This window comes from Sander lucioperca, chromosome 5 (assembly GCF_008315115.2).
Source record: "Sander lucioperca isolate FBNREF2018 chromosome 5, SLUC_FBN_1.2, whole genome shotgun sequence".
Lineage (NCBI taxonomy): Eukaryota > Metazoa > Chordata > Actinopteri > Perciformes > Percidae > Sander > Sander lucioperca.
This window is the reverse complement of record NC_050177.1, coordinates 38080444-38106438: the sequence shown is the minus strand read 5'-3', so window position 1 is coordinate 38106438 and position 25995 is coordinate 38080444. Positions and strand designations below refer to the sequence as shown.

The window sequence follows — 25995 nt, the reverse complement described above, 5'->3', positions numbered from 1 at the left end:
TTTTTTCAAGTTGTAACATAGACCTTAGTTAAACAAGTTAAGCCTACTATCACAACTGTGCCTCAAGGAAAAGTTCATATTTCTTACGGTTGTACCATCACAACACCGCATTTTCATTTAATGAAACAGTGGTTGGAACACTTCACTTCAGTTAGTTATACTTTACTTGTCCGGTTAGAGAATCTTTGTTTACCTTTAACACGACAGGTCAAAAGCGCACATTTCGGAGGATTTGAACTATCTTGACAGCCTAATTGACGATCTTTGCCAGAAATCCCACTGGCCGAATGAATGACAGCTCTATCAGCCAATTAGCAAAGTGATAAGGCATAGCAACACTGAGCTTATTGGTCCAGAGTAGAAGCGACTGACCAATAATCATCAATCAAAATGTACACTACTATAGCTACATGTGAGTGTAGCTTTATGAGAGAACATCAAATAGGGGAAGAGCAGAAAGACCCCACTGGTTCTTACAAAAATGAGTAGGAAGAATCTCTGCACAAAACATGCCCAGCATCATTAACTTTCCCGTTACAGTGAAAACTTCTTAAATTCCTCCAGTCTATAGCGCCATCTCCTGTCAGTCTGTAGGTGGTTACCAAATATTCATATATAAATTGTCATATATTTGTTGTTCAGAATGGCCACAAACAATGTTAAAGCTGTTATAATACTATACATACACACCGCTTATATATTGTTTTTGGTGTTTATTGCTATTGATAAAAATGTACTTGTTGTATGAACTCATAATTATGTTATCGAATCAAATGCCATACTCCATGTGGGATAAAGCATTTTGGTCCCACAAACTGGTTATGTCAAAGTCACAACACACATTTTTATACAATCTATGATTCAAACACAACACAGCTTAACAAATATTCATTTAGACATGCAAACCAAATGTACACTCAGTACCGCACTGGTAATGTTATCAAAATACTCTAGAGCATATTAATTAATGTAAGATCTGTAATATGATTGGTAGATCACAAACCTTTCTCTCAAAAAGTAATGATTTTGGATGTACAGGTGTTCCCAAAACAGAATATCAAACAAACACCTGTGCAGATTTCACTCATGATAAGATTCAGTGTTAGCATGAATACAAAATGCCCAACAACAAACTTAAGAAAATAAAACAGCAATACGGTTTTGCCTGTAAAATACCAAACGTGACACAGTACATTCAACCAATACTACATTCATTACCCTCACTGTGTGGTCACAAGTTTGGATTAGAGAACGTCAGTGGTACGATAACCATAATGATCTTTACTCTTTTAAACTGTGACACCCACACCGAGGGATCACTAAAGAACAGATGCCTTTAATATATTTCAATTTCAAGTGACTACCATGAAGCAATCAATAAACATGTGTCAGTGTGTCTACCATATTTCCAATACACTTTAAAGCCTTTACATTAAAATACATTACAATCACTTTAATCAGGTGAAAAAGGTACAACTGTCATTACTAAAACAAACAAGACTAAGTTTGTTTTTGTGCAAAATGTCGCTCAGATTATTTAATCAGGCATTTCATTTGATTCAAAGGGAAATCTAGAGACCAAGCAACTTCACATAAACATACAATAGATTGTCTTTAAAAAACAACACATAAAAACTGTGTTTTCTTTACGGAACAGTTCACAAGTCAGTTGAATGTGCCTTTGAATTGTAAATATGGAGCAGTGGCACGACTGACCTCAGTACTCACACTGCTCATATGAAACTCAACGTAGCACAGGACTTGTGTCTGCACCCTGCAATTTATGACAAGTAGCACATCTGACTGCATGTGGCACATATACAAATATCTCAATGGCTTAGATTAATGTATTATTGCATATGCTAAGTGAGAGTCAGATTGTAAACAAAGAAAGAAAACAAGAGAAAACCTAACATCAAACTGCATCTGCGGGTGTTTTTACTAACACAACACCTGAACCATAACTGTCATTTACTTGAGTTGAAAGCATGACAAAAAAGGCGTAACTTAAAAAATATATTTTCAAGTAAATAGCTGTCTAATCTATTATGAAATTCAAGGCTGATAAGAACTGCAAACACTATATTTCGATGGCCATTTTGTCTTATTTAATAGACATACTTAAAAAGATTGTGTGGTGTTAAATAGCTGTGTGATACTGATAGAAAGCTCACACTGTTTGGGTACATGGGTATCTATTGGGGGAACACAGAACACAAATCAAAGGAGATGATAATATACAGCAGATGTGGTGTCATTTAAGAGTATTTTATCTGATTAAAAAGATAGAGTATTGTGTCACCAGTACAACAACTGGTTCCTCAAACCAGTGCAGGATGCAGAGCAGGACGGAGCCCCTGCTGGAATACATGCACTAAAAGTGGGTGCACTTGGGGGGGGCTGGTTTGGCAGGTCAGTCTGGTGTGAGGGGCTGGGGGGACAGCGCGTGAGGTAGATTTTGGCAGGTCACTGGGGCTTTGAAATGCCATTCCTGTCCAAGAAAACTTTAAGCCTGGTGGGAAAATCTGTCATAACTCCCGTGGCTCCCAAATCAAATGCCCTTTGGAAGTCCTCCTCGTCGTTCAGCACCCAAACGTACACCTGAAACCAGATGCAGGACTCCGTTAAGAACACACACATCACACAGCGGAGGGAGTCACACAATGATAAAGAATGCTTCTGTACTCCAACAGCCGTGTTAGCGGCCACTCCAGGCTATTTTTGGAACTTGTAGGAACTGTGGACATTTCCCAGTAACTGCTCTTAACTAAAAGCATAACACTACAACAACTACAACAAACAGCTCTCAGCACATAGGCTCCTTTTATACTATGGAAAGTTTTTTCAGTCATTCTTGGAAGTAAAGGCAATATCCTCTATTGCCTTTACTGCCAAAATTCTGTATATGCACCCAGTTGCTCTGAACTATGTACATGTCAACACTGGATACACTATTGTATCAAAAAGCCTTCTATAACAAGTATAAAAAAAACAGAAACACTATACTAAATTGACTTTATAGAGAAGTGGCCACTGGTCATTATTATGCCGACACAATTTTCATCCACTACACATTAAATCATCTATATATATATATATATATATATATATATATATATATATATATATATATATATATATATATATATAGATGTTTTCTCTTTTCTGAGAACTACTATAGAAGCTACATAACAATAGCTTTACCTGTATTCCCCTGGCAGTTAGATGCTCAAACAGAGCTTTCCTCATCAGCAAACTGCAAGAGAAAAGTAAATACTCATCTGCATGGGGTAACAAGTATACTGTAGCAAAGCTAGAGAGAGGTTTAGTTGCACAATTGTAAAGGTTTTGCATTAATCATGGTCACACAGTAATGTATGAGGCTATTATTTTGTAACAAGTTATCAGAATTGTTCCCAGTGTCCCTGTTCAACAAAGTATCAGCACTTCTCAAAAACACAAATATAAAGTGTTCAAAAGAGAGAAATACATAAAGGTAGTCACACATAAAAACATAAATACAATGAAAGGTAATAAAAAAAGCCCAGCTATACAGGTATCCAGGTTTAAAGTAGTGAGTTACAAACACCCACAGATTCAGCCACTCTGACATTAAAATAAAGAGGATAATGGGATTTCAAATATTCAGACAAATTAGTGACTTACGTGTCTGCCAGCCAGGTGATGAATCGCTGACTCCTAGATAGTCTGTTGGGATCCTTTAGTCTGCAAAATCACACAGAAAAAAGTGTCAGAAAGTTACATCAAACTAATGTAGTTGTCACAGTCAGACTTGACAAAAATTCTTCTCAAATGTGGTAGGTGGTAGGAAAGTGTCAATCACTGCTCTCACACTTTTGCATGACAGGTTATTTGAGTTGCAGAATGATCTGTACAGTTAAATTAACTCTGGTCAAATACCCCCCCACAACAGCTGAAATGCATTATAGGAAATTAAAGCTGGAGTAGGCAGGATATATTTGCCGTTATTGGGTAAAAATTCCATAATAACCTTTCAGCATGTTTTAATTCAAGTGGTCTGAGGGAAAGCTTGACTTCTGCACCTCCGCTTGGCTCAGTTTTCAGGCTTTAGATAATCTAGCCCGTGATGGGAGACTTTGACCAATCATGGGTCATTTCAGAGAGAGAGAGCGCTACTGTTGGCTGTTCTAAACATCTGCATAGGTGACAAGGAGAGGGAGATTATGGCAGGTGATTTTGCTTACTACTTACTGCAGCTTCTAAAGTAGACGTAAATAAAGTAGGCTGGGAGAAAATGTGCACAACAAAATGTCGAACAACAACTCTCAATCAGGACATTAAACACAACAGATTTATGACATATACGTACAGTAAAACTGTAAGAGTGTTTGAGGGTGGGATTTTTATAAAGCAACTATTTAGTGCAACATAAATACTGTAGTAGCCTTTAGAGAAATGTAATCAAGGAAATCAACCTTAATGAATGTCTGGCACGTATAACTGCTCTATGACCTCGATCCGATAAGATCCACTAATTTACACTTTCATAGGCAACGGGTGTGAATGTTTCCTTTAATGACTTGATTAGTGACTGAGATCATCTTTCAAACAGTTGTGCCCCAGATAACAGAGACAGAAAGGACACTCGAATGTTCACAAGAATGAACAAAGTGAAGTGGGTACACCTGAGTCAAGAAAGTCAGGTACCTCTTGCAATTATGAAATACCTCAATTTAAAAATAAAAGTACATTTAATTAAAGAAAACAAAGTAAAGTGAGTAACTTCTAAAAATCCACATCAAGCCAACTTTCCAATCTCAGGAGGAAATAAACTATGCCACACAAACAATTCTAAGTGCAAGGTCCACTTACTGGAAAATGTCCAGGCTTTTATCAGCAGATAGAGTTGGCTTGTACAGTTAAGTCTGAAACTTCACGGTCACGTGGTAACCCCTCTTTCTCTGTTCAAGGTTTGTCTCTGGTGTCTGATGTGATGTAGACTGGCACAACGAATGTACATTGCTGGAATGAAGCCTGACATCCCCTCTGTCCCTCCCTTCTCGCCATCTCCGCTATCGGGGCTTAGCGACACAACGCTGTGGAGATAGGTCTGGCTATGCCAGACTAGATTTTTGTCAAACAGCTATTTCCAGGGTCAATTTTTTCAAACTATAAATGGAGATCAAATTGAAGCGGTAAGAGAACAATTTTCTCTGCTAATTTCTGAGTGGCAGCTAAAACCAATTGCCAATGTCAATTTAGCCTGTTTAGGTAAGATTTCAAACTAGAAATTTGTGATATTTGTGATTGTTTTTCTGAAACACAGCTGCACAGCACTTTGGGTTCAAGGTTCAGGGTTCATTATTGGTCATGTGCACAACAATAACAGAGGCAATGGAAATCTTAGGCCTCAGGCACCTCCAATAATGCTCATTAAAGTAAAAACAAAAGCTGAAGTAGGTTTCTTCCTCTTTATGTTTTAGAGTTTGGGGCAGAATTACAGTTTAATCCTGCAGCTTACTAAAACCTGTTACACTCTGTCATCTAGAGGCCATTTTTGAATGACTCCTATTTTGAGACTTGAGCCACAGTAAAGGTGAAAATAATACTTACCCCTGTGAAACAGACCTCAAACTATCGACCTACTGCTATCAAATGTTGTGTACCTGTATACTGATCACCTCTGGTGGAGTGTAGTGTAACTGTTGTATCTTACTGACAAACTAGAACTGTGTACATGTTACATAATAACCTGTAGAGTACAGTGTTACTAAAGGTTGATGCGTGATGCTGACTTTGACCTAACATCTCCTAAAAACTATTTTTTTCCAAAGCTCTATGAGTACATCTCTTTTTATATTTGATTCTATTTGTATTTTTGTGTGTGTATACCTACTTGGTGATAATAGAGGGCATGGGGATCTCCAGAAACTGCTCCTTGAGGGGAACGAAGGGCAGTAGGCCGGTGTAGAAGAGGCCTAACAACTGCAATACTCTGGGAAGGCTGAACAAAAGTGGAATTCGCGGGTTCTACAAAACACAAGCATACAATCAGGATTCATGGTTAATTCCCTTCAATTCAGTCACTACTGGTGATAAGTGATGTCTGTAATGTACTCTACAGTGAGTCACCAATAGTATATACTATTGAAAAGTGCACAGTTCCTGCTTACTGTGGCAGCTTATCCATGCCAATATAAGGCCTACTAGATAAAAATAATACTATTACTGGAAGCAATTGTTTTTTAAGGGAGACTGACTCCATGAATTGACTGGACTGAAGGTAAACTGAACTTCACATTTAATGTAAGTGTACCTCTTTGTAACATTTCTTTACAATCTGGTTGCTGGAGTTGCCCCAGACCGTCAGATGCTCTCGGTCATACTTAACAACCAGCTCAGATACCTGCCAGGATTTAAAAAATGTATTATTACAAAAACTCCATAAAACACATGGTACACAGGTGTGAAACATGAATCAGAAATGTTATGTTTATATACACACACACACACACACACACACACACATAGACACACCTTCTTGATGAGCATGTCGTTGTTGACCTTGATGTCAATGTTGACAGGAGTATTGGGAAATGCATCAAAAACATCCCTGAGGAGAGGGATGCGTTTGTCCTCACCCCCCTCACAGAAATACTCTGCACAGACAAGGACAAGTTGAAAAACACAGTCAGCTTCAGATTATACTTAATATGGCAGGTGGAGTCATGTTGGCCCAAGTGTATTCATCATTTCAACTGTGGCCAACAGCGTGTAAAATAAAAAAAAATATTATCTATCAAATAGGGCTGGGTATGGGATGAGGCTTTTTTTCAATACTCGATACTTTAGAGGCAATTTGGACGGTGCCTAAAAAGTATTGAATTTGGTACCAAGCCCTACTATCAAAAGTCAACTAAATTGTCATTTTAAAAGCTGTTGCAGATTAACTGATCCATTAATGAATGGCGAACTTTAAATAAACACAATATTTGTGTATTTGTTCCTATACACAAACACACACCACTGAAAACTGAGGAACACACTGACTACCGATATAGCTGATATTCATCTGTATGTGGGTGGTGTTAGCTCTGCAGTAATTACAGCAGTCACGGGTATGTGATGCTCACCCCTCTGAAAAGTTACACCCAGCTTGCAGAGGTATGGAGGGAGCTCCTGCAAAGAGCACACAGCAGTCAGTGGTGAACAGACAAGAAATACAGCCTATAGACAGAGTCTGCAAGGTCAGGTCATATCCAGAGGTGGCGTGATGAGCGCAGGGTGTTACATTAATGACAGTCAATATGACAGAGACAGTAAGGCAAGAACACTTTAAAGCAAATTTGTGTAAATGACTGCTTCTCTGAACTACAAAAGGCCAGAGAGCAGTGAAACTGTGAACCCAATCTTCATTTACACAAATATCATTTTGGTATCAAATTATTTAAGGCTCCTCAGGAAAACAAAGATCTTTGTTTCATTATACATTTAAATTGTAGACCATCAAAGATGTGTAAAACAGAAATGCAGAAATCCTAAGTGAACAGCAATGAATCAACTGACTCTCACTTGACTGTTTTGATCAGGCAGAAGTTCATCTTGTGACATATCAAGTGACTTGGTGTACCTCACCTGATCAAGACACATGATCCATCATACCTCATTTACAAAAGTAAAGGCCCTTTACCACCCTTAAAACGTGGTCCTGGAGACACCTACTGTAGCTAGATCTACCACAGAGGAGGTTTTGAGTACTCTGCCATGTGTTTATATAGCGCGATAGCGTTGCAACCGTACAAGATGCAGTCACGAAACTTTACTGGTGTGTAGTTGAGATCAAAATTAAGGCAGAGTTCGATAATGGATTTTGGTCCGAGGAAGGGGGCCGGAAGTAGGGGGGGGGGGCTGTCCCTGCCTATGTGGGCACCTTGCAGCATATCGTGGCGTGTTACCAAACACAAAAAGAGTAGAAAAATAGCTTCATAGTGCTACTAACCTTTTCAATATTTTTCCATGATTACAATTAAAAATACAAAAGGGACAGCCAAACAATTAATAGAGCTGCAAGGGACATAGTTATTTCTCTGTCAGCTTTAGAAATGGGATGATATTGCAGAGCAGTAACTCACAGCGTAGGATATGTCAGAGATGTGGGCGTTGATGCCAGAGACCCTCTGCAAGCTGTCATCGTGTAACACCACTATCTGTTCATCTTTCGTCAGGTGGCAGTCCAACTCCAGCATGTCTGTGCCAAGATTCACAGCGCTGCATGGACCAACACACTTTATCACTATACCTGGGAGACTCCATTGACTTTACACATTTGTAATTAAAAACACATTCAATAAAATCATAAAGCAGTTCACTTCGCAAACCATTAATAAATCAATCAGAAACAACCGCAGCAGTATATCATCCAAGGCTTTGACATAATCAACCATAAAGGGTCTTATACACTAGACGCAGCCCAGCTGGCGCGTGCAAATGTGACGTCATGGGATCGCCGTGACTATTTATACCCGCGCTGGTGCTCACAACACTAGTTGCAGTCTTCTCCTGAACAGAGGTGGCGCTAATGAGCAAAGGCTACAGACGTTGCTCTTTCTACAGACTAGAAGAAGAAGAAAAAGGTAAACAACGGCAGAACTGGCAGCAGCATTGACGTCAATGCTTCGATTTGATTCGATGACCTACTTCATCGGATCAAGCCTTTCATTCGCCATAAAAGAACTCATCTTAACCCAGTAAGTTTACAAGAGAGACTTGCAGTCGCTGTGAGAGTCCTGGCATCCGGTTGTCGGCGAACCCGTTCAGGCCTCCCGTTTCCGCTTTGTCGCGCGCCGCTGAAAAAAAAAGAGCCGTGCGCGACCTCTGCTCGCGCGCCATAAATTGGGCGCGCCGGCAGGATATTACGTCATTTTGACGTCACGATGGCGCGCGCCACCTTGGATGCGTCTAGTGTAAAACACGCTTAAGGCATTGTTGCCTGTGTGCTCGAGAGTGGATAAACAGGAAGACAAAACAGACAGTGGTCACAAACAAAACTTAGATGACACAAACTGCCCACAATCAAAAAGTACAAGCACCAGTTACGTTTCACACATACACACCAAAATCAAAGAGCTTTGTCATTGTGACTAAGTTTTCTACTCACTGTTTGAAAGCTGCCATGGTGTTTTCCAGGTTTTCACCTGCTCCTGCAATTAAAAAAGTAAACACTAAGCGTGGTACATTATTTTCTTAATTTTTGCATTACTGTCGAACCCACAGCTGGAACATTTCCCTCGCCCTACTAAAGCATACCAGACAATAAACAAAACAGAAGAAACCGTTGTCTGATGGAAGCACAGTAATAAATACACTGTAATATAATTAAAACCATGCAGATAGATATATAACAAAATGGTACCAACCTAACCAGAGGAGGATAAAGTAGCCAAACACTCAAAAGTAGGCATATTCTTACCTTGAGTTAGAGTAAGAAAATAACTCATTAGCAAAAACGTATACATACTCATCACTTAATTATTATCACAACAATGTCACAACTGTCCAAATATGATTATGATCATACTGTATTCAGACATTGTAAAATTGTAGCCACTGACAGTAGAATGGGCCAAGACCTGAGCATTAAGCTCAAGATGGAAATTACGCTCATCATCTTCATATACAAAAATCACTTCCTGAAAAAGAAGTATGCTAACTATTGGAAAAATAGATTGCACATTCTGTGAGGAGCTGGGGATAACTTGCCATGCACCCTTTTTGTTTTTTGAGAGAAAGAAAAGAAAATTCAAACATGATAAATGCTAAAACAACAATGAGTGTAGCTGACTCACCTCCACGATGGGAAATGTGCCTGCTGACAAAAGACTCTCGCTTCTTCCGGTACAAAAGATTTGGGCATTTCAGCAGCAGGGCAGAAGTGAGCACATAGCCCGTTACCGTTGACAGGACATACACAGCAGCACACATCTCCTATCAGTCGGCTGGAAAACACAATCCACTTAAAGTCAATATCTACAGTGAAGATTTCAATAAACTCACTTTTTTTTTCTCCAATAAATTAATCAGTGAATAAAATATCCCATGGGCCCACCACCACCCATGGGAGGAACTGCTAGGGTCGGGTGGCAGTGAAGGTCGGGGCCTCGACGGACCAGACCTGGGCAACAGAGGCTGGCCCTGGTGACGTCTACATCAGTGTTTCTCAAATGGGGGTACGTGTACCCTTAGGGGTACGTTGGAGGACTGCAGGGGGTACATGAGATATTTAACAAAATGTTTAATAGTTACAAGGCTGTTGTCCAGAACATTGTTCCTCTTTATGTAGACTTTTTTTTTCCTACCAAAAATGTGACATGCGTGTCTCCTTCTTTGGACCTATTCTTGCCTTCCTTCCTCCTACTTTTTACAAGCTTTTTACAAGCTTCTCGCTTTTTTCGAAGTTATGTCAGTGTTTTTGAAGTTTTTGATACTATTTCGACCTATTCTTGCCTTACTTCCTTCCTTCCTTCTTTCTACCATCTTTTTCCAAGTTTTTCTCTTTTTTACAGTATTTGTCTCCTTTTCTCATCAGCATTTAAATGTTTTTTTTCAGTTACAAGGCTGTTATTTAGTAAATCTATCGCTGACAGCGCTGTACTGTTTCTCTTTATATAGACTTTTTTTTCTACCAAAAATGATTAGCGCTGGTCAGGGGGTACTTGGCTTAAAGAATCAATTCAAAAGGGGTACATTATTGAAAAAAGTTTGAGAACCACTGGTCTACATCACCTCTCTCTGCGGGAGGTGGAGCGCTACCAGTTAGATCTGGTGGGGCTTACCTCTACACACAGTCTCGGTTCTAGAACTGTACTCCTGGACAGGGGTTGGACTCTATAATCTTCTCTGGAGTTGCCCAGGGTGTGATGTGCCGGGCGGGCGTGGGGATACTCACAAGCCAATATTGATATATATCTATATATAGATATATATAGATATATATAGGCTATTGATATATATATATATATAGGCTATATATATATATAGGCTATATATACATTGATATAAATGGACATAATGTCTCGCAAGTGAGAAACTGTACCCAGAATAATTCATACTTCACAAATTGTATTTGCACATTTTTTACAGTCTATGGAATTCTCCTATTAGGTAACTCTTTTTTTCTTATTATTCCGACACAACTGCACCGCAGCAATTCTTCTTGCCTTGCTTTCGAAGACATCAAGATCGCTCTGGCCCGCACTTTGGTAAACATTTTTGCATGATCAATTTATTTATAGAAATAGGGGCAATAGTGTAACACAAACATTTTTCCACATATCTTTTCTTTTTTCCATATACTTATCAGACCTGGATATTAAATCAAATTCCATACTTTTCCATAGGAACCCTGTTTATTTTCACTGTCTATAATATATTAACTATAATGTTAAGGACATCCTTTCTCCTTAACAATACACAGTTGCAACAACTGTTAACTGACAACGTTAACTAGCTTACAGACGATAGCGTTATTTACTAGCTACATAAGGCTAACTTTAGCTGAGCTGGGGTTGAAATCTTACCTTTTCATCAAACTGAGTGGTTTTCTTTCTTTCTTTGTGTTGACTAACCTAGCTAGTGGTTGGTGTCCAGAAATGTGTACAGAGAGCTAGCTAAGTTACTTTGTATGAAGGTAAACTGATGAACTGACCTCTCCTCTACAGCTCCAGCGAGCTCTACACAGCTGTCTACAGACAAAGCATTCACCTGCCGCTGTCACAGACGTAAATAAATATCCGCTGTCAGCTGAATGCGCAAGCGCATTGGCACTTCCGCCTAAATACTTCAGAATAAAAGCGACTTTTCGGCAAATACTGAAAATACTCAGAAATAAAACAAAATTGATTTTATTTCTATGTACTGTATATATTACTGGTAGGTGTGGTGATACATCACAGGCCAGTAGAAGTAGGCTATATAGTAACAATAGTAAATTTGACATTGAAAAATCACTGACACTTTTTACACTTTTTATTTGTTTGTCAGTCTAACAAAAGAACATACAGTTGAAATGACAGCTTCTTTAAGATCAGGTTATAGAAAAATGGCTTGAATGCCACTTACATACTGTATGTTACCATATACAGTCTATGTATATTACACACCTGTACTTACTGCATATAGCCTACCTGTACCTTTGCAAACCTGTGTAGATACATTATTGATATCCTCAATGCCCATTTACATCTCAGAATTAGCACTACCGATAGAAGACACTGTACAGCACCAGACCTGCACTAAACATGCAGCAGGGCACTGCACATTATATATAGGCTACTGTGTTTAGTTTCTAGTCAAGATTTTAGGTATTCATGTTTTTGAAATGTCATTTTGTTATCTACCTCTTTGAGTGTCATTTTGTCTTTTGTGATTTACTTGACCATCTATCTACCTATCTATTTATCTTACGTCTTACAAAACATCACACAAAACATAAATGCATCAAATTATAATTAAATGTCACAACAGACAGTGTTACTTATGCTGACTGTAGTTTTCTTTTTAACCATTTCAATATGAAGACAATTCTTTGTGTATTTGTATTTTTACTAGTTGAATTAAAGGCGAATTGTACAGTGTCAAAACTCTGATTGACTGCTGTCAGTCTATTACATGTGCAGGGTTTCCAATTAAAAAGAACTCAGCATTTTTATATCAAACTATTTAAATGTACTAATGCAATAATTGTTTCTGCCAGTTTGTCATTTGTGCCAACAAATTACAAAAGCCAAAACATTCCCCCTTGACACCAGTCTTTATAGTAAAGTGAGTTTATCACTGATTTAGTCCTTTGATCCACCAGATGTTGCTAATGAGCTGTGTGAGTGACACACAAATTATTCTGAAAGATAAAATATGCACAAAAGCACTAGTTAACAGGGAGCTGGGTGAACCATGGCAAAGGTAGACCTCGTCTTTGCATTGTATGTGATATAGTCAATAATTGCCTTTAGCTTTGTGAGTGATAACTGAACAATGTCCAAGATCAAATCTTGCACATTTGCACCAGTCAAAGTTCACTTCATGCAATAAACCATCCACAGGGATGTGATACACACCCTAAAGAGAAACACTTCAACTTAGCATTATGTGCAAGTCATTTCTTGGTGGTTAAACAATTCTAAAGCTTTACTGCTGGGTATTATTTTCAGTGGGCCTGGGTTTGCTGTCAGTGTGTGAAATATAAAGTATTTACAAAATGCCTCAAGGTTTAGGAGTCGTTCTGGAGGAGTGGAAATGTCTGGATAAGGAATATCAACAACTTCAGGTAAGAAACGTACCAGCTGACACTATCAGATTATTCACATCAGTTGTGCAAATAATGCTTGCTATTGTGTTACTCAAACCACATGATGAAATGTTTTTGAAATCTCTCTTGTAAAACTGCCGTATGTCAGCAATCCAAAAAAGTTGAAATGCTCCTTGTAAGGTACATTTACATTGGTTATGTAACCCCATGTTCTTCTCATCAAGGAGACACACAGAATGTATTTACAGAAGCTGGATGAAATTTCCAAACTACAAAACAACTGCTCTTCCTCCATTTCCAGTCAGCGCAAAAGGCTAAAGGAGGTGTCCCACCTAGTGGAAAAGTACGTTTACACACAAACAAATTTGCATGGACACAGGTATATAGTAATATACACAGGTAAATACATACATACGCACACATATATATATATATATATATATATATATATATATATATATATATATATATGCACACAGATCCACTGGGTAAAAGAAAGGCTTACTGATATGGACAAAGTGCACCCCTCTCAGTCCAACAACTACAACTAAACAAATGTGTCATGTCGTGTCAATGATATAGACCTATCTTTTGCACTTGTATCATCCATCAGATGCATCCAAGGACCATCAGAAGAAGACGCTAAAACCTTGGATGAAATAAATGAGAAGATAAAGATGCGACCAAATGCTTTCTCTGAAATGGAAGCTTTCCTTCCAAAAAAAAACGGGTGATGACTTCTATTGAAAAATACAAGTTGATGTTATTGCTCTGATGGAAATACAAAACAACGGATTAATTTATTACCTTATATAAAGTTACATAAGATAAATAATATGATTCATTCAAATTGCAGGTTGTACCTCAGTCTGGTTCTTGGACATGTGAATGTCACTCTTCTCAGCAAGCAGTCAAAGTAAGCAATGACTATCAAAGCCAGCACACAACCTGAAATACGTACTTTTAATGAATATTGAAAAGAGTCCTTATTTCCCAAAACCAAACACTTTATTGGCCAATTTCATTAGTTATAAAAAAATGTTGCACTGCATATTGAGATCCATATTTGTCACATCCTTGTCAGATTTGCGTACAAAGATGAATACGAGAAGTTCAAGCTGTACTTCACAGTCCTCCTGATGCTGTTCTCTTTCATATGCTATTTCTTTGTGAGCTACAGGTATGCATCAGCATATCGCACATCACAGCTGCTCCATCCTTGTCAGTTACAATGAGTATATTACATGGACACTGCATGTACTGTATGTTTAAATCCAGCACTTGTCTTATGTCCCTGACTTAAGATTCCTTGATGCAATCCTCAATTTCCTGCTGGTGTGGTACTATTGTACATTAACCATCAGGGAAAGTATCCTCATCACCAACGGCTCCAGGTCAGCCCTACCACCCTTACAACCATCCTACCAAAACAATAATCTCTCAATAAAACATATTGATAGCTCTCTGACCTTTCACTTTTTACATTATTAAAGGCGACTAGTCAGTATTGCTCAACAAATCTCCTTCTTTAAAGGTGCAGTAGATAAGACTTCTAAAACTAACTTTCTGTCATATTTGCTGAAACTGACCCTATGTTCCAGTAGAATTACATGAAGCAGGTAATAAAAATAAAAAAGATCAGGCTCCTCTGGCACCACCTACAGCCTGTAGTGTCAATCACTGCTCATGCACGAACATTCATTCTTCCTTGTGGGGGGGAGGGGCTTGGCAGACCGTTTTTGGCTTTAGCGGAAAGGGGGGAGGGACTGAGAAGTTGTCGATGTTCAAATTTTTTGGCTAAGTCCTGGATCTTCACAATCCTACCTACAGCACTTTTAAGCAAATCAGTTTAACAAAGTGTAAAAACATATAATCTAAATATCTAATAATAAAATGTATCCTGCATCATAGAATCAAAGGCTGGTGGGTTTTTCATCACTACATCTCATCTTTTTTGTCCAGTGTAATGCTGACATGGTGAGTAGAGGAAGATAGAAACCAGATTAAACAGATTAAGAAACAATGAAACTCTATCTAACACAAGAGAAAATGTAATTAATATGATGCTTGCCAGTGATTCTTATCCACACATATTTTTGTTCCTGCCAGAGAAAAATACATACATTCAATTGCAGTTTTTCTATGTAACACATTTCCTCCCTTTCACACCGAAGGCCAGATGGGAATCTGTACAAGATATTCAGGAACCAGTTCCTTGCCTACTCCTTGTATCAAAGTAAGGTCAAAGTACTTGAAATAACTTTTATAAATCAAATCAAAGCCTGATCCGTGTTTCTTTTATTTGGAACTCACAGGTTTAGTTCAGTGTCTGCAGTGCTACTATCAAAGCGGATGTCTGTACAGGCTTCGAGCCCTGGGAGAAAGACACAACATGGATCTGACCGTGGGTGAGATACGTTGACTCGCCGAGGACACAGAATACAGACACACTCAGTTAGGCATCTCATAATTCAATATTTAGTGAAGATTTTTAAGTTTTGAGTGACAGTGGGCATGTCTGGGGCTCCTCCTCCATTGTCATTGCTGTAATAAAGATGTGCTTTCTGTTATAGAGGGATTTCAGTCGTGGATGTGGAAAGGGCTGACGTTTCTGTTACCCTTCCTGTTTTTTGGTCATGTGAGTACAGCCTGTGAAACTGGATAATTCGCAACAGCACTTGAGAAATGTCCTCTAACTACTGCTCAAAAAATCATGCTTTGTCATGGTTTAGACTGGATGACAGAAAAGCTGATAAAAAATGCTGATGTCATTCTAGACATAATATTATATTGTGCGTTTAGGCATGATTGGAAACAATGTTTGGGTTTTGGTGATCTGAATAACACCTTAAGCTTCAGAGTGTCTGTGTTTGCACAGCTGCAAACTATATACATTCACTTTTTACAAGACAAATCCTTAAGTCCTCATGTTTTGTCTTGTAGTTCTGGCAGCTCTTCAACAGCCTCTCACTCTTCCGAATGGCTCAGCTCCCAGACTGTAAAGAATGGCAGGTCAGTGCTCCAACAATCACCCATGTTTTATAACAGTTTTTTAACAGTTAAAGATGTGCTGAATTAAAGCTATTATGCTTACTCACATATTGTTCTCTATTATCCATGTGATGTCAGGTCTTGATGTGTGGCCTCTGCTTCCTTATTCTGTTCATGGGAAACTTCTTCACCACTGTTGCTGTGGTCCGTCACAAGGTCAAGAGCAGGAATCAGAAACCAAAGAGTATGTGATGAATACTATAATAAAATCAGAATCCGATTTATTGCCAGGCAAATTTGCACTTGCAAGGAATTTGCCTTGGTGTATTAGGTACACACAGTAAACAATAAACATATTAAAAAGGGAACAATAACAATAACATTAGAGCAAAGAACTGCTACAGTCAAGAACATCAATGCAGAATAGATACTAAATTACAAAAACATGTCAAAAAACTGTCTCACATGCTTCTCTTCAAATTAAAAGCTCACATCATCATTATTGTCGACTTTAACATGATTTAATGCTATTATGCTATCAAATTATGGCTATTATTACAAAACATGTACAGTATAAACATAATTGTTAAAAAAAAATGTTTTATGTTTAATCAATCACCATTAAAAGGTAAATTATCCTCCACAAAACCTCTACTGTATGTTCTTGTCTTTGTATAAAATGACTCTGAGGACAAACAATGAATAAAAGGCCAATACATTACAGACATGCAAGCCTCTGTGAAGCTGGGATTTTTTTTTTACTTTTACATTGTGCTTGTACGTGTCTGAATATGTTTGATTGCAGCCCATTATTCCAGTCTTTCTATTTGAGGAAAAGTTGGGCACGTAAATTCTAAGTTTCCCTGCATGGATTAAAAAGGTATACATCTCATTCTATTTTATTATGTTACACTGGGCAATTACTGTACTTCCTACCTGTGTTTAAATACAAAATGCAGCTTTAACTGAAGATAGAACAAACGGGGAAATGTAACTTAATACATTTACTCATGTATTTTAGCCCATTTAGGTACAGTTAAATAAGTGCAGTTTTAAAGTACTTGTATTACTTGAGTATTTCCATTTACTGTTACTTTACACTTCAGTACTCCACTACATTACAGGGGGAAAAAAAAAAATATATATATATATATATAGCAATAGTTGTGGAGGAAGGTCTGGCAAAGCGAGACTAAAGCAATAGTAACTAATTGTTTTGCATATTGCAAAATTCCCTGATGATCTTATAAAATTTGATTCATTGTTATAGATTAAACTGCCCAGCAGTCTAAAGTAATAAAATTAGCTCTGTCTGCTACTTCAACATTCAGGTCAGAAATAATAATCAAATATTGTACAATATAACACTGACAGGCAGTGGTTGAAGAAGTATTTTGATTATTTAAAAGTAGCAGTGTATATTAAAGTACCTCGTTAAATATAAAAGTCCTCGTACAGGAGTATTAGCAACAAATTGTACTTAAACTATCAAAAGTAAAAGTACTCATAATGCAGAGTTACCCATGTCAGTGTTATATTACTGTGTATTATTGCATTATTGTTATTTCTGTATTCATATGTTAGGAGTACTTTAATAACTAAAATCTGAAATACAAATTAAACTAAAACTAAAAATTAGGAACATACTCTAAATACATACAATTATAGAACATCATTTTCTGTACATTGTAAGTGCAAGTCCAGTACTGAACAGAATATTGTCTTGATATGGAAAAGTGATTGATTTGATTTACATTGCATGATCATTGGGAATAATTACAATTAATCTATACACACACAGTTAAGATGAAGTACTTGAAAAATTCAAGTACTTCAAAATTGTATTTATTAGTACAGTACTTGGGTAACTGTACCTATTACTTTCCAGCACTGCTGACAGGGGTCACTCTGCTCCCAATGTACTTTAATTACATTTTGGGGATAATAGTTTTGAACTTTTGCTTAAAACTTTGAATGCATGACTTTTACTTATACATTAATATGTTTTGGCATTGCTACTTTCTTAAATAATCTGAATTATTCTTCCACCATGAGCATGCAGGCAGAGAACCATACAGGTTGTTGGGCTATGTAACATGAGTCCTTGGCACTGTGAAAATAAACCCTATAAATTGAGGACGACACTTTTCATGAGTCTGTTGTGCTGTCTGGTTGGATTACATAACCATGACTTTGGCCTGCTGCACCTAACCTCGAGAGTCCGTAAGCACAGTAAAATTAGGTAATGCCATTGTAGACCGTGCCAAATTGAGATACGTGTCCGTTGAAATAAACAAATAAATTGAATGCTTAATTTGAGCATACAATTTAAACAGATACGTCTCTTTAAAATACAAACATATGTAGCTTCTATATAAATGAAACCATGTCTGGATTAGATGTATTTGCCGTTGAAAATGCAAGAGGCCACACCCGCTGCCAGGATGGAGTTGGTTTGATCCTATTGACGTAAAGTATTCTTCCGTGTTCAGCGCAAGGAACCTAAAATTCAGTGTGAGTGAGCTTGACAAAGAGGGAAGGCGAAGGTAAGCACCAAACCTACATCGAGCTTTTAGTCTGTGGTAGTTTGCGGGAATTACACGTCAGCGTAGCATTCACACCGAAACTTAAAATACAGTAAATGTTTTCATTGAAACATTACTAACTGACGTTACTGATTCCAGTGTTCCGCAAACTGTGGCTAACTTTTATATCTTTTGTGGAGAAAGTCAGTTCCTTGGCATGTATAGTTTAAAATATAAGCTTTGCACACATTAGACAACACCGTTTAGTCTGTTACATTAAGATGTGTTTTTTCTTTACAGTGTATGTTTCAGGTAGTGTTGTCACGGTCCAGGGAATAGTCAGGGCCTTTTACTCCTCTTCTGCTGGCTAACATTATCATCTTAATTTCCCTCGTTTTATTTCACCGCCAGCGTTATTTTCTAAACGGGAAACATCGGCTATAACGTTAACTCCTTTTAAAACAAATGAAACTGGTGTCACCGTGCCACTTCGAGTGTTAACGTTACATAATTATTTGCTTTAAGCAGAAGAGGTGAATTGTCAAAATGACCTCTTGTAAACCTTGTCCATGTCTGATTCTATTGGTCATTCAACTCCCCCAGTGACAGCTATTGAAGCTTTTCCCTTGGCTTTATTGGTGACTAACCAAAGTCTCACATGATTTTGAGTAGAACATGTGTTGGGCCGTCCTCAGACGCCACACCAAGAACCATAACTATAACGATGTGAGCATCCACACTGCTGAACGGTAACGTTCTGTAAAACAGCGACGTCAAGCAAGCACTGCACGTCTCAGCTGATAATAATACACTAACGCAGCAGACGTGTAAGATTACAGGAATGTCAGTAGTAATAGCCTACATATTCGTGAGTTCAGGTACATTTTATGAACCAAAAAAGTCTACCGGCGGTCCCTGGGGCGCCGACACCGCTGCCGTCTCCAGGCAACAGCGGGCGCACAGAGCTCCAGGGAGCCGGGGACAGGGGAGATGTGTGCAGAGCACCGATAGTATGATAATCAGGGTTCAAAATTAGCACCATCTACCAGCCAAATGCTGGTAAAATACACAAATGGCTGGTATGTTTGCTTCACTCACCAGCCAAAAAAAACAATGGTAATCTTATTGAGTGGCTGGTGAAATTTGAACCTTCCTGGCGGACGAAAAAGTTAATTTTGAACCCTGATGATAATAACATCACAACACAAGATTCACTCTCAGTGCTTTCTGTGACATGAGTAATACTTTCAAAGTAGGCCTACTACTGTTTAAAAATACACAGAGCTAAAGTATCGTAGCCCCGCAGTGTTGAAGTCATGCCACTGACCACCTGTGGGGAACAAATCTCTCCGCAGAGTGTAGTTAGGTTTGTCTGTTATCGTTACTATAGCTACCTGTAACTTATTACAAGTAGTATGCAAGCGTGTCCAAACTTTTGACTGGTACTGTACATATATAACACACAATGGACGTGAGACAGGAGGTGCTTGTGTTTTGACTGAGCAAAGTAGTTGGCATGGATAATATATCACAACAGAGAGGAGAAACTGATGCTGTATGAGGAATGTAGTTTGTGGCCATATCTGAGGCTTATCTCCTGGATGATCAGACTTAATATCATCTTTATAGCACTCCCAAATCTCCAATTGAATGTATCTCCCGATTAATTGGCCTAGCGAATATTTTGGCTGGTATTAGCTTACTGCGGATATCTGTGTACCTGTCAGCTAATAAAAAAACAAGAAAAGTCCGTACAGAGATGCTAAAGGTGTATTTGAGATCATTTAGAAACTATGTCAATTAGAAAGCACTGACAAGTTTATTTTACACCTTTTTAAAATCTTCCCTTACATATCAACTTGTTAAATAAACTTAAAGTAAAGACAGTCAGTACTAGGGTTGCAGGAAGATCAAAAACAGGTGTTAAAGGTGCACTGTGAGTTCTGGCATGGTCACTTCTGTTGACTTCCAAGTAAAATCCAAACAACACAGAGCAAGCTCGCCCCTCCCCCCATGTTTCCGTAACTGTCATGACTAACTGACTAAAGGTGCTTACACAGCAACCAGACGGCCAACATGTTTTCAGAACGTGTTTCAGGGTTCATACAAATGCAAATGCAAATTCCAGGCCTGGAAAGGTTTTGGAAACATAAAAAGACCCAGAAAGTTTTGGAAAAGTCATGGAATTTCTTTTTTAACACAGCATAATAATATGTGATTAATAAATGTATTTCATCATCTTAACCTCAACGTTCTCTTCGGGGCGCGATATTACGAATCCCACTATGAACCACATAAATTGTCATTCATTTTATTGTTAAACATCTGAGGGTAAACTTTAACACAGATTTTATTCTTATTGTATAATGCCGACTGACATTTTCAGGAATACATAGTCATGGAAATTTGCCGAAAAGTATTGGTTAAAATGCGTATGAACCCTGGCGTTTCTGAAAACATTTTAAGTGAGAAATAGGGCATACTGTTGCCGAATCTGTCTTCATTTCAGATCGACAAAGGTTAGTTTAAAAGATTTTTGTCAGATTTTGAGAGGCTCATCCGCTCGCCATTTCCGGGTGAGTCCCGACTGCCCTGTCTCCGACTGAACATGTCGGGTCGGCCAAAATAAAAGCCGACGGCTCCTCCGACAGATGACGGCACGGAACACACCGAACAGACTTGACAGACTGTCCGACGGCCGATAATCGGCTTGGTGTGTCAGCTCTCTAACTCCCTCCCCCAACCATCTTGTCGGTGATTGGCTGGAGTTGTTTGTTGTATTTTGGTGCACAGCCTGTGCCTCTAGTGCTTGTTTGATGTTTACGACTGCTGTGTTGTCTCCCGAGACCGGGCTGTTTCACAGTGTATTCGGGGGGCAGGCAGCTAGCGGATCAAGGAGAGATGCCTACGATTTGAGACAAAAAGGAAATCGCGCTGAAACCATGCAGGAACTCATAGTGCACCTTTTTAATAAAAACAGTATAATCAGATATATAAATATAATGATCTATAATATACAATCAACATTTTGATTTCATTTTTCTCAAATTTAAAACAAGTTTCAAGTTATTTATTGTCATGTGCACAACAATCAGGAGAAATTACTTACACAAGTAAAAGCAAAATGAGAATGTAAAAAGATATAAAGAAAGAAATGTATCAATTTGTGTAGACAGTATTTGCAAATTAATAAACTGAATGTAAACAGGTATGTAGTAAATATACAGTATATGCATAATGAGAAGTAATAAAGATATATACAAAGGTGTGAACAGTTTGTATAAACAGTAGGTATATAAGGTGATATATAAGTGACAGTGTAATGGGAAAGTGATGAGCTTGAACTTATGTTTCCTTGCGTTGAACAAACAATCTGTGGACTGTGAAAACAAGGTTAATTAAATAAGAAATGATCACATTCATATTCCATAGCACTACGTTGAATGGTGAAAATATCATTAAAATATTCTATTTAGGAATTACAGGGAAGTGTTTTTGACTTATGTTCATCTGACAGTAGTGTAGTAGCAAGCCAGTGTTTTGTGTGAGTGTGTACATATCTGTGTCGATCAAAGTGTTCTCCAGTTGTGGACTAGCCAGCCTACATTAATCTGTGAAAACCCAATCTCATTGTTTTTACTCTTTGAACCAAATTGAAACTTGAGAGCTCAGAACATGATGTCTGTCTTTTGCTCAGTGTGAAAAGAGCTGCTGTCGTTATTGCATGAGAAGAAATTCCAAAAGCAGTGTGTTACGGATGGTATCATATGTAGAGCCAATTGTCCAATGCTTGTACAAAAGCCATCATTGTATGCTATAGCATGAAGAATACTGCTCACATATGTTAGCAATCATATTGTTCTATTCAGCTTTTTAACCATTTCATTTCGCTGAGTTGCCTGAGTTTTGTTCAGTTGGAATTTTTAACTGAGACTGATTTTTAAAATGCAATTCTAAATTACAGCTCACTTAATGTTATAAATAATGTTATTTATTTGTTATTTTATAATGTTATTTTATTTAGTCTAATCAAACGTCCAAGGGGATTTGTTATACAATCATATGAGCTGGAAGTGGCAAATATTTGCTATTTTTTCCAAAAGAAATTTGGCCTAATGATCAAATATGATTCATTTTATGTCAAATAATCAATTGATCATACACTGTTTCGCACTATTTAAGTGTTTCATGGTAGACTGGTCTGACGCTGTTTGTTCTGTCCCTCTGTAGAGTGTCAACATGACAGACATGGACGCTGAGACCAGCACTCACACCGAGCCCGCGGTGGATGAAGAGGTGCCTCTTTTCAGCAACTTGGACCTCTTCCTCTTCTCGCTGATTGTCGGCCTTGTCATTTATTGGTTCATGTCCCGCAAGAAGCCTGAGCACATCCCTGAATTCAAGAAGCTCGACACACCGTAAGCATCCATCACATTATACCTTAGATTTAATTATAAAAAACAAAAGCAGTTTGTATGAACTAGATTCCAATTCAGATCTGACTATGTCTTAAAAAAATATGAAGGCTGCTGCAAGGTAAAGAAACAAGTTGAAACCCTTAAGCTACCAAATGTAGAGAAGAGCATATATTGTGTATTTTTTTTTTGTAAAAAAGGGGGTTGGGTATTGTGTAGATTTAACATATTCTTATTCTAATTGCTGCTCTGTATATGGTTTTGAGTTTAATCAAATCCTTTTTTCGGATCTTGGAATATTATTTCAACAAAATATGTTAAAAGCTATCTTTCTATCTGGACTCTGCCGATCTCTGCTCCACCACCTGGCAAAAATTACGAACTCTTTTGTTAGACCAAACTAACTCTCTCTCTCTCTCTCTCTCTCTCTCTGTCTCTGTCTCTGTGTGTGTATACTTTAGTTTATGTAAAAGCTATACAATACTGTATGCTGATCTGGAATTGGACATGTTATGGTTTATAGTTCAGCACAGATGTTTTGGTGAATGGGAAGGACTTTACTATAATTTGACTGGTTCATAAAAGGTTGTGGCTACCAGGGGGCATCAGTAAGAATGCATTCCAGACAAGATGTCCCTTATGGTTATTTAATGAAATAGATAATAAATGAGGGTGTGTGGTTCTGGAACAGGGATACATGCAAATAGTTAGAACAATCTAAATATGCATATTTCAACAGGTTGTTGCATGGTTAGGGTTACAAATTAGGGACGCACGATCTATCGGCAATCGTATCGTATCAGCCGTTTTTTTTTTATTTTTTTTTTTTTTTTTTTTATATACACATTGGCATCGGTCTGATGTAAACAACTGATGATCGTTTTCGTAAAATTTATGATGCAGTGACACAGCACAGGAATTACATGCTGAGAACAAAGCAATGTCCGCGGTCTGGACGTTTTTAACTGTGAAAAAAGACCATGAATTGCAGAATGTAATACTGTGGACGCTGTGTCAAATCCTTCATCACCACCAATTTGATCACTCGCATGAAGAACCACCATCCAGAAGTTCACAAACAATATCAGGGACAGGTTACTAGCAAGCAGCCTAAACGCAAACAGCGGCAGCTGCAGCCCACACATTAGCGAGTGTACGATGGAGAGAGAAGGAAAAAAAGAGAGAAGGAGGTGTGTGTGTGTCGGTGAGTACGACGTTAGCAGTAACGCTATAGCTGTGTGCACAGTGTGTGTACAGTTTATCTGTTGGTGAATGGGTTAGCCACAGAGCTAGCAACAACTTCAGCACAGGCTCGCTAACTTAAGGTGGGCTGGCTTTAAGGTGGACCAGCTATTCTCATTTTAGTGACATGCTGGAAAACCCTGACTAGTCATAAAACCTAAACAGGATATTTTGTTTAATGATCCTTAGTAATTGATTTATAAATCGATCCAAATCTTTTCACAGGTGTAAGTTAAACTGGACTTTCATGAAGTGATTCACTTGCTACAAGTTATAAAAGTAGCCTAACTAACCCGTAACTATTAGTTACTTGTGTTTTTCATGGTGGCCCTGTAACTTGTTGAGCGGAAACAATGTGGTAAATCTGATTTATGGGCTTTTCCAAATGGTTTGCAAATTAAAAAAAGACATTCATTTTTCAAATTCAGTGTTTACACGTGTGTTTCAGTATGTACAAAAAATTGTATTATCATAGAAACTTGTTTTATACAAATCATATCAACATATATCGGTTATCGGCATCAACCAAATTTTTCATATCTGCATTCCTAATAGAAATAGCAATTTAACATAGCGCAGAAATAAACGATTAAACATACAGGCAGTACTATGCTCGGCCATTATACAACAACAAACAAGCAGCAATATGTTGGACGAGGTTATAGTGCAATGGGGGGGGGGGGGGGGAACTATTCACGTATGTATTGTGATTCTTTTAAAATCAATTCTTCTCCCTAGAATCGATATTTGTTTTTGGCTTGTTCTTTTACCAATGATTCACCTAAATACTTACACACACATACACTTATAAACACTAAATATAAAATTTAAATAATAATATATAATAATAAGAAAGTGCAAAACAACATTCAAAATGTGCAAAGGTGATCACAGTCACTGCTTATGGCAGAGCTGACATCTAGCATCGCTACAAGCTATCCTTGGTTTTAAAAAGATCAATTCAAGGGCCCTTTGGTAATTGCACTCTTTTACAAGTGGACCATTGATGCTTATTTTCATTACAAACACCATACAAACTATACAACACTATACAAATGGTTAAAAATATTTGTCCTTAACAACTGAAACAGTTTTAACAAACCGTATACAAACTATACAACACTAAAGTGCAAAAGAAAGTGCAAAACAACATTGTCAAAATGTGCAAAGGTGATCACTGCTTATGACAGAGCTGACATCTAGCATCGCTACAGGCTATGTAAATAATGCACATAAAATACAAACGTGAGCAAGGGCGTTCAACAATCGCCATTACATTATAACAATCGCGGCACTTGACGGCTTTTTGTGCAGTGGATTTTTAATTTTTTTTGACAACCTAGTTAAGGCGGTAGGATTCCCCAGCTTAGGCGGGCCGCCCGAACTGCAAAGTGCTGCGGGAAACCCTGGTTCTTTGTCACAGTAGAGAAGAATGATAAATATGTGTGTGTCTCTTCAGTGATCTGACTGTGTCTTATATTACATAAAAGCAGTAAAAAACAAACAAATATTATATTATAAATATTATAACTTTACT

General features: G+C 37.9%; 3 protein-coding genes across 4 annotated transcripts in view; 2 read left to right on the top strand and 1 right to left on the bottom strand.

Annotated features, from left to right (window-relative positions):
* Positions 1-1316: 1316 nt before the first annotated feature.
* On the bottom strand, positions 1317-11752 carry gdpd1 (glycerophosphodiester phosphodiesterase domain containing 1). The gene is made up of 12 exons (XM_036001382.1): positions 11559-11752; positions 9828-9977; positions 9140-9182; positions 8115-8250; positions 7116-7161; positions 6520-6641; positions 6299-6388; positions 5879-6012; positions 3667-3726; positions 3205-3256; positions 2458-2601; positions 1317-2231 (listed from the first exon to the last, which is right to left on the bottom strand). Exons 2-11 carry the CDS (start codon positions 9961-9963, stop codon positions 2467-2469), a joined length of 954 nt encoding a protein of 317 aa, XP_035857275.1. The 5' UTR covers positions 9964-9977; positions 11559-11752; the 3' UTR covers positions 1317-2231; positions 2458-2466.
* LOC116045560 (ion channel TACAN-like) lies at positions 11706-17148 on the top strand. Of its 2 annotated transcripts, XM_031293261.2 has the most exons (13): positions 11706-11759; positions 13245-13303; positions 13510-13628; positions 13899-14015; positions 14142-14201; positions 14370-14465; positions 14590-14679; positions 15197-15262; positions 15460-15521; positions 15601-15693; positions 15859-15923; positions 16229-16297; positions 16415-17148. In XM_031293261.2, exons 3-13 carry the CDS (start codon positions 13522-13524, stop codon positions 16526-16528), a joined length of 939 nt encoding a protein of 312 aa, XP_031149121.1. In that variant the 5' UTR covers positions 11706-11759; positions 13245-13303; positions 13510-13521; the 3' UTR covers positions 16529-17148. The 2 variants fall into 2 exon arrangements, with proteins under 2 accessions (XP_031149121.1, XP_031149120.1); XM_031293260.2 differs by lacking the exon at positions 11706-11759 and having other exon boundaries at positions 13025-13303.
* A 1548-nt stretch (positions 17149-18696) lies between these two features.
* The window catches only part of porb (P450 (cytochrome) oxidoreductase b), a 34925-nt gene continuing 27626 nt past the window's right edge, over positions 18697-25995 (top strand). Inside the window, exons 1-2 of the mRNA XM_031293312.2 lie at positions 18697-18822; positions 23032-23219. Coding sequence (XP_031149172.1) covers positions 23041-23219 — 179 coding nt within the window. The 5' untranslated portion in view covers positions 18697-18822; positions 23032-23040. The remainder of the gene's footprint in view (positions 18823-23031; positions 23220-25995) is intronic.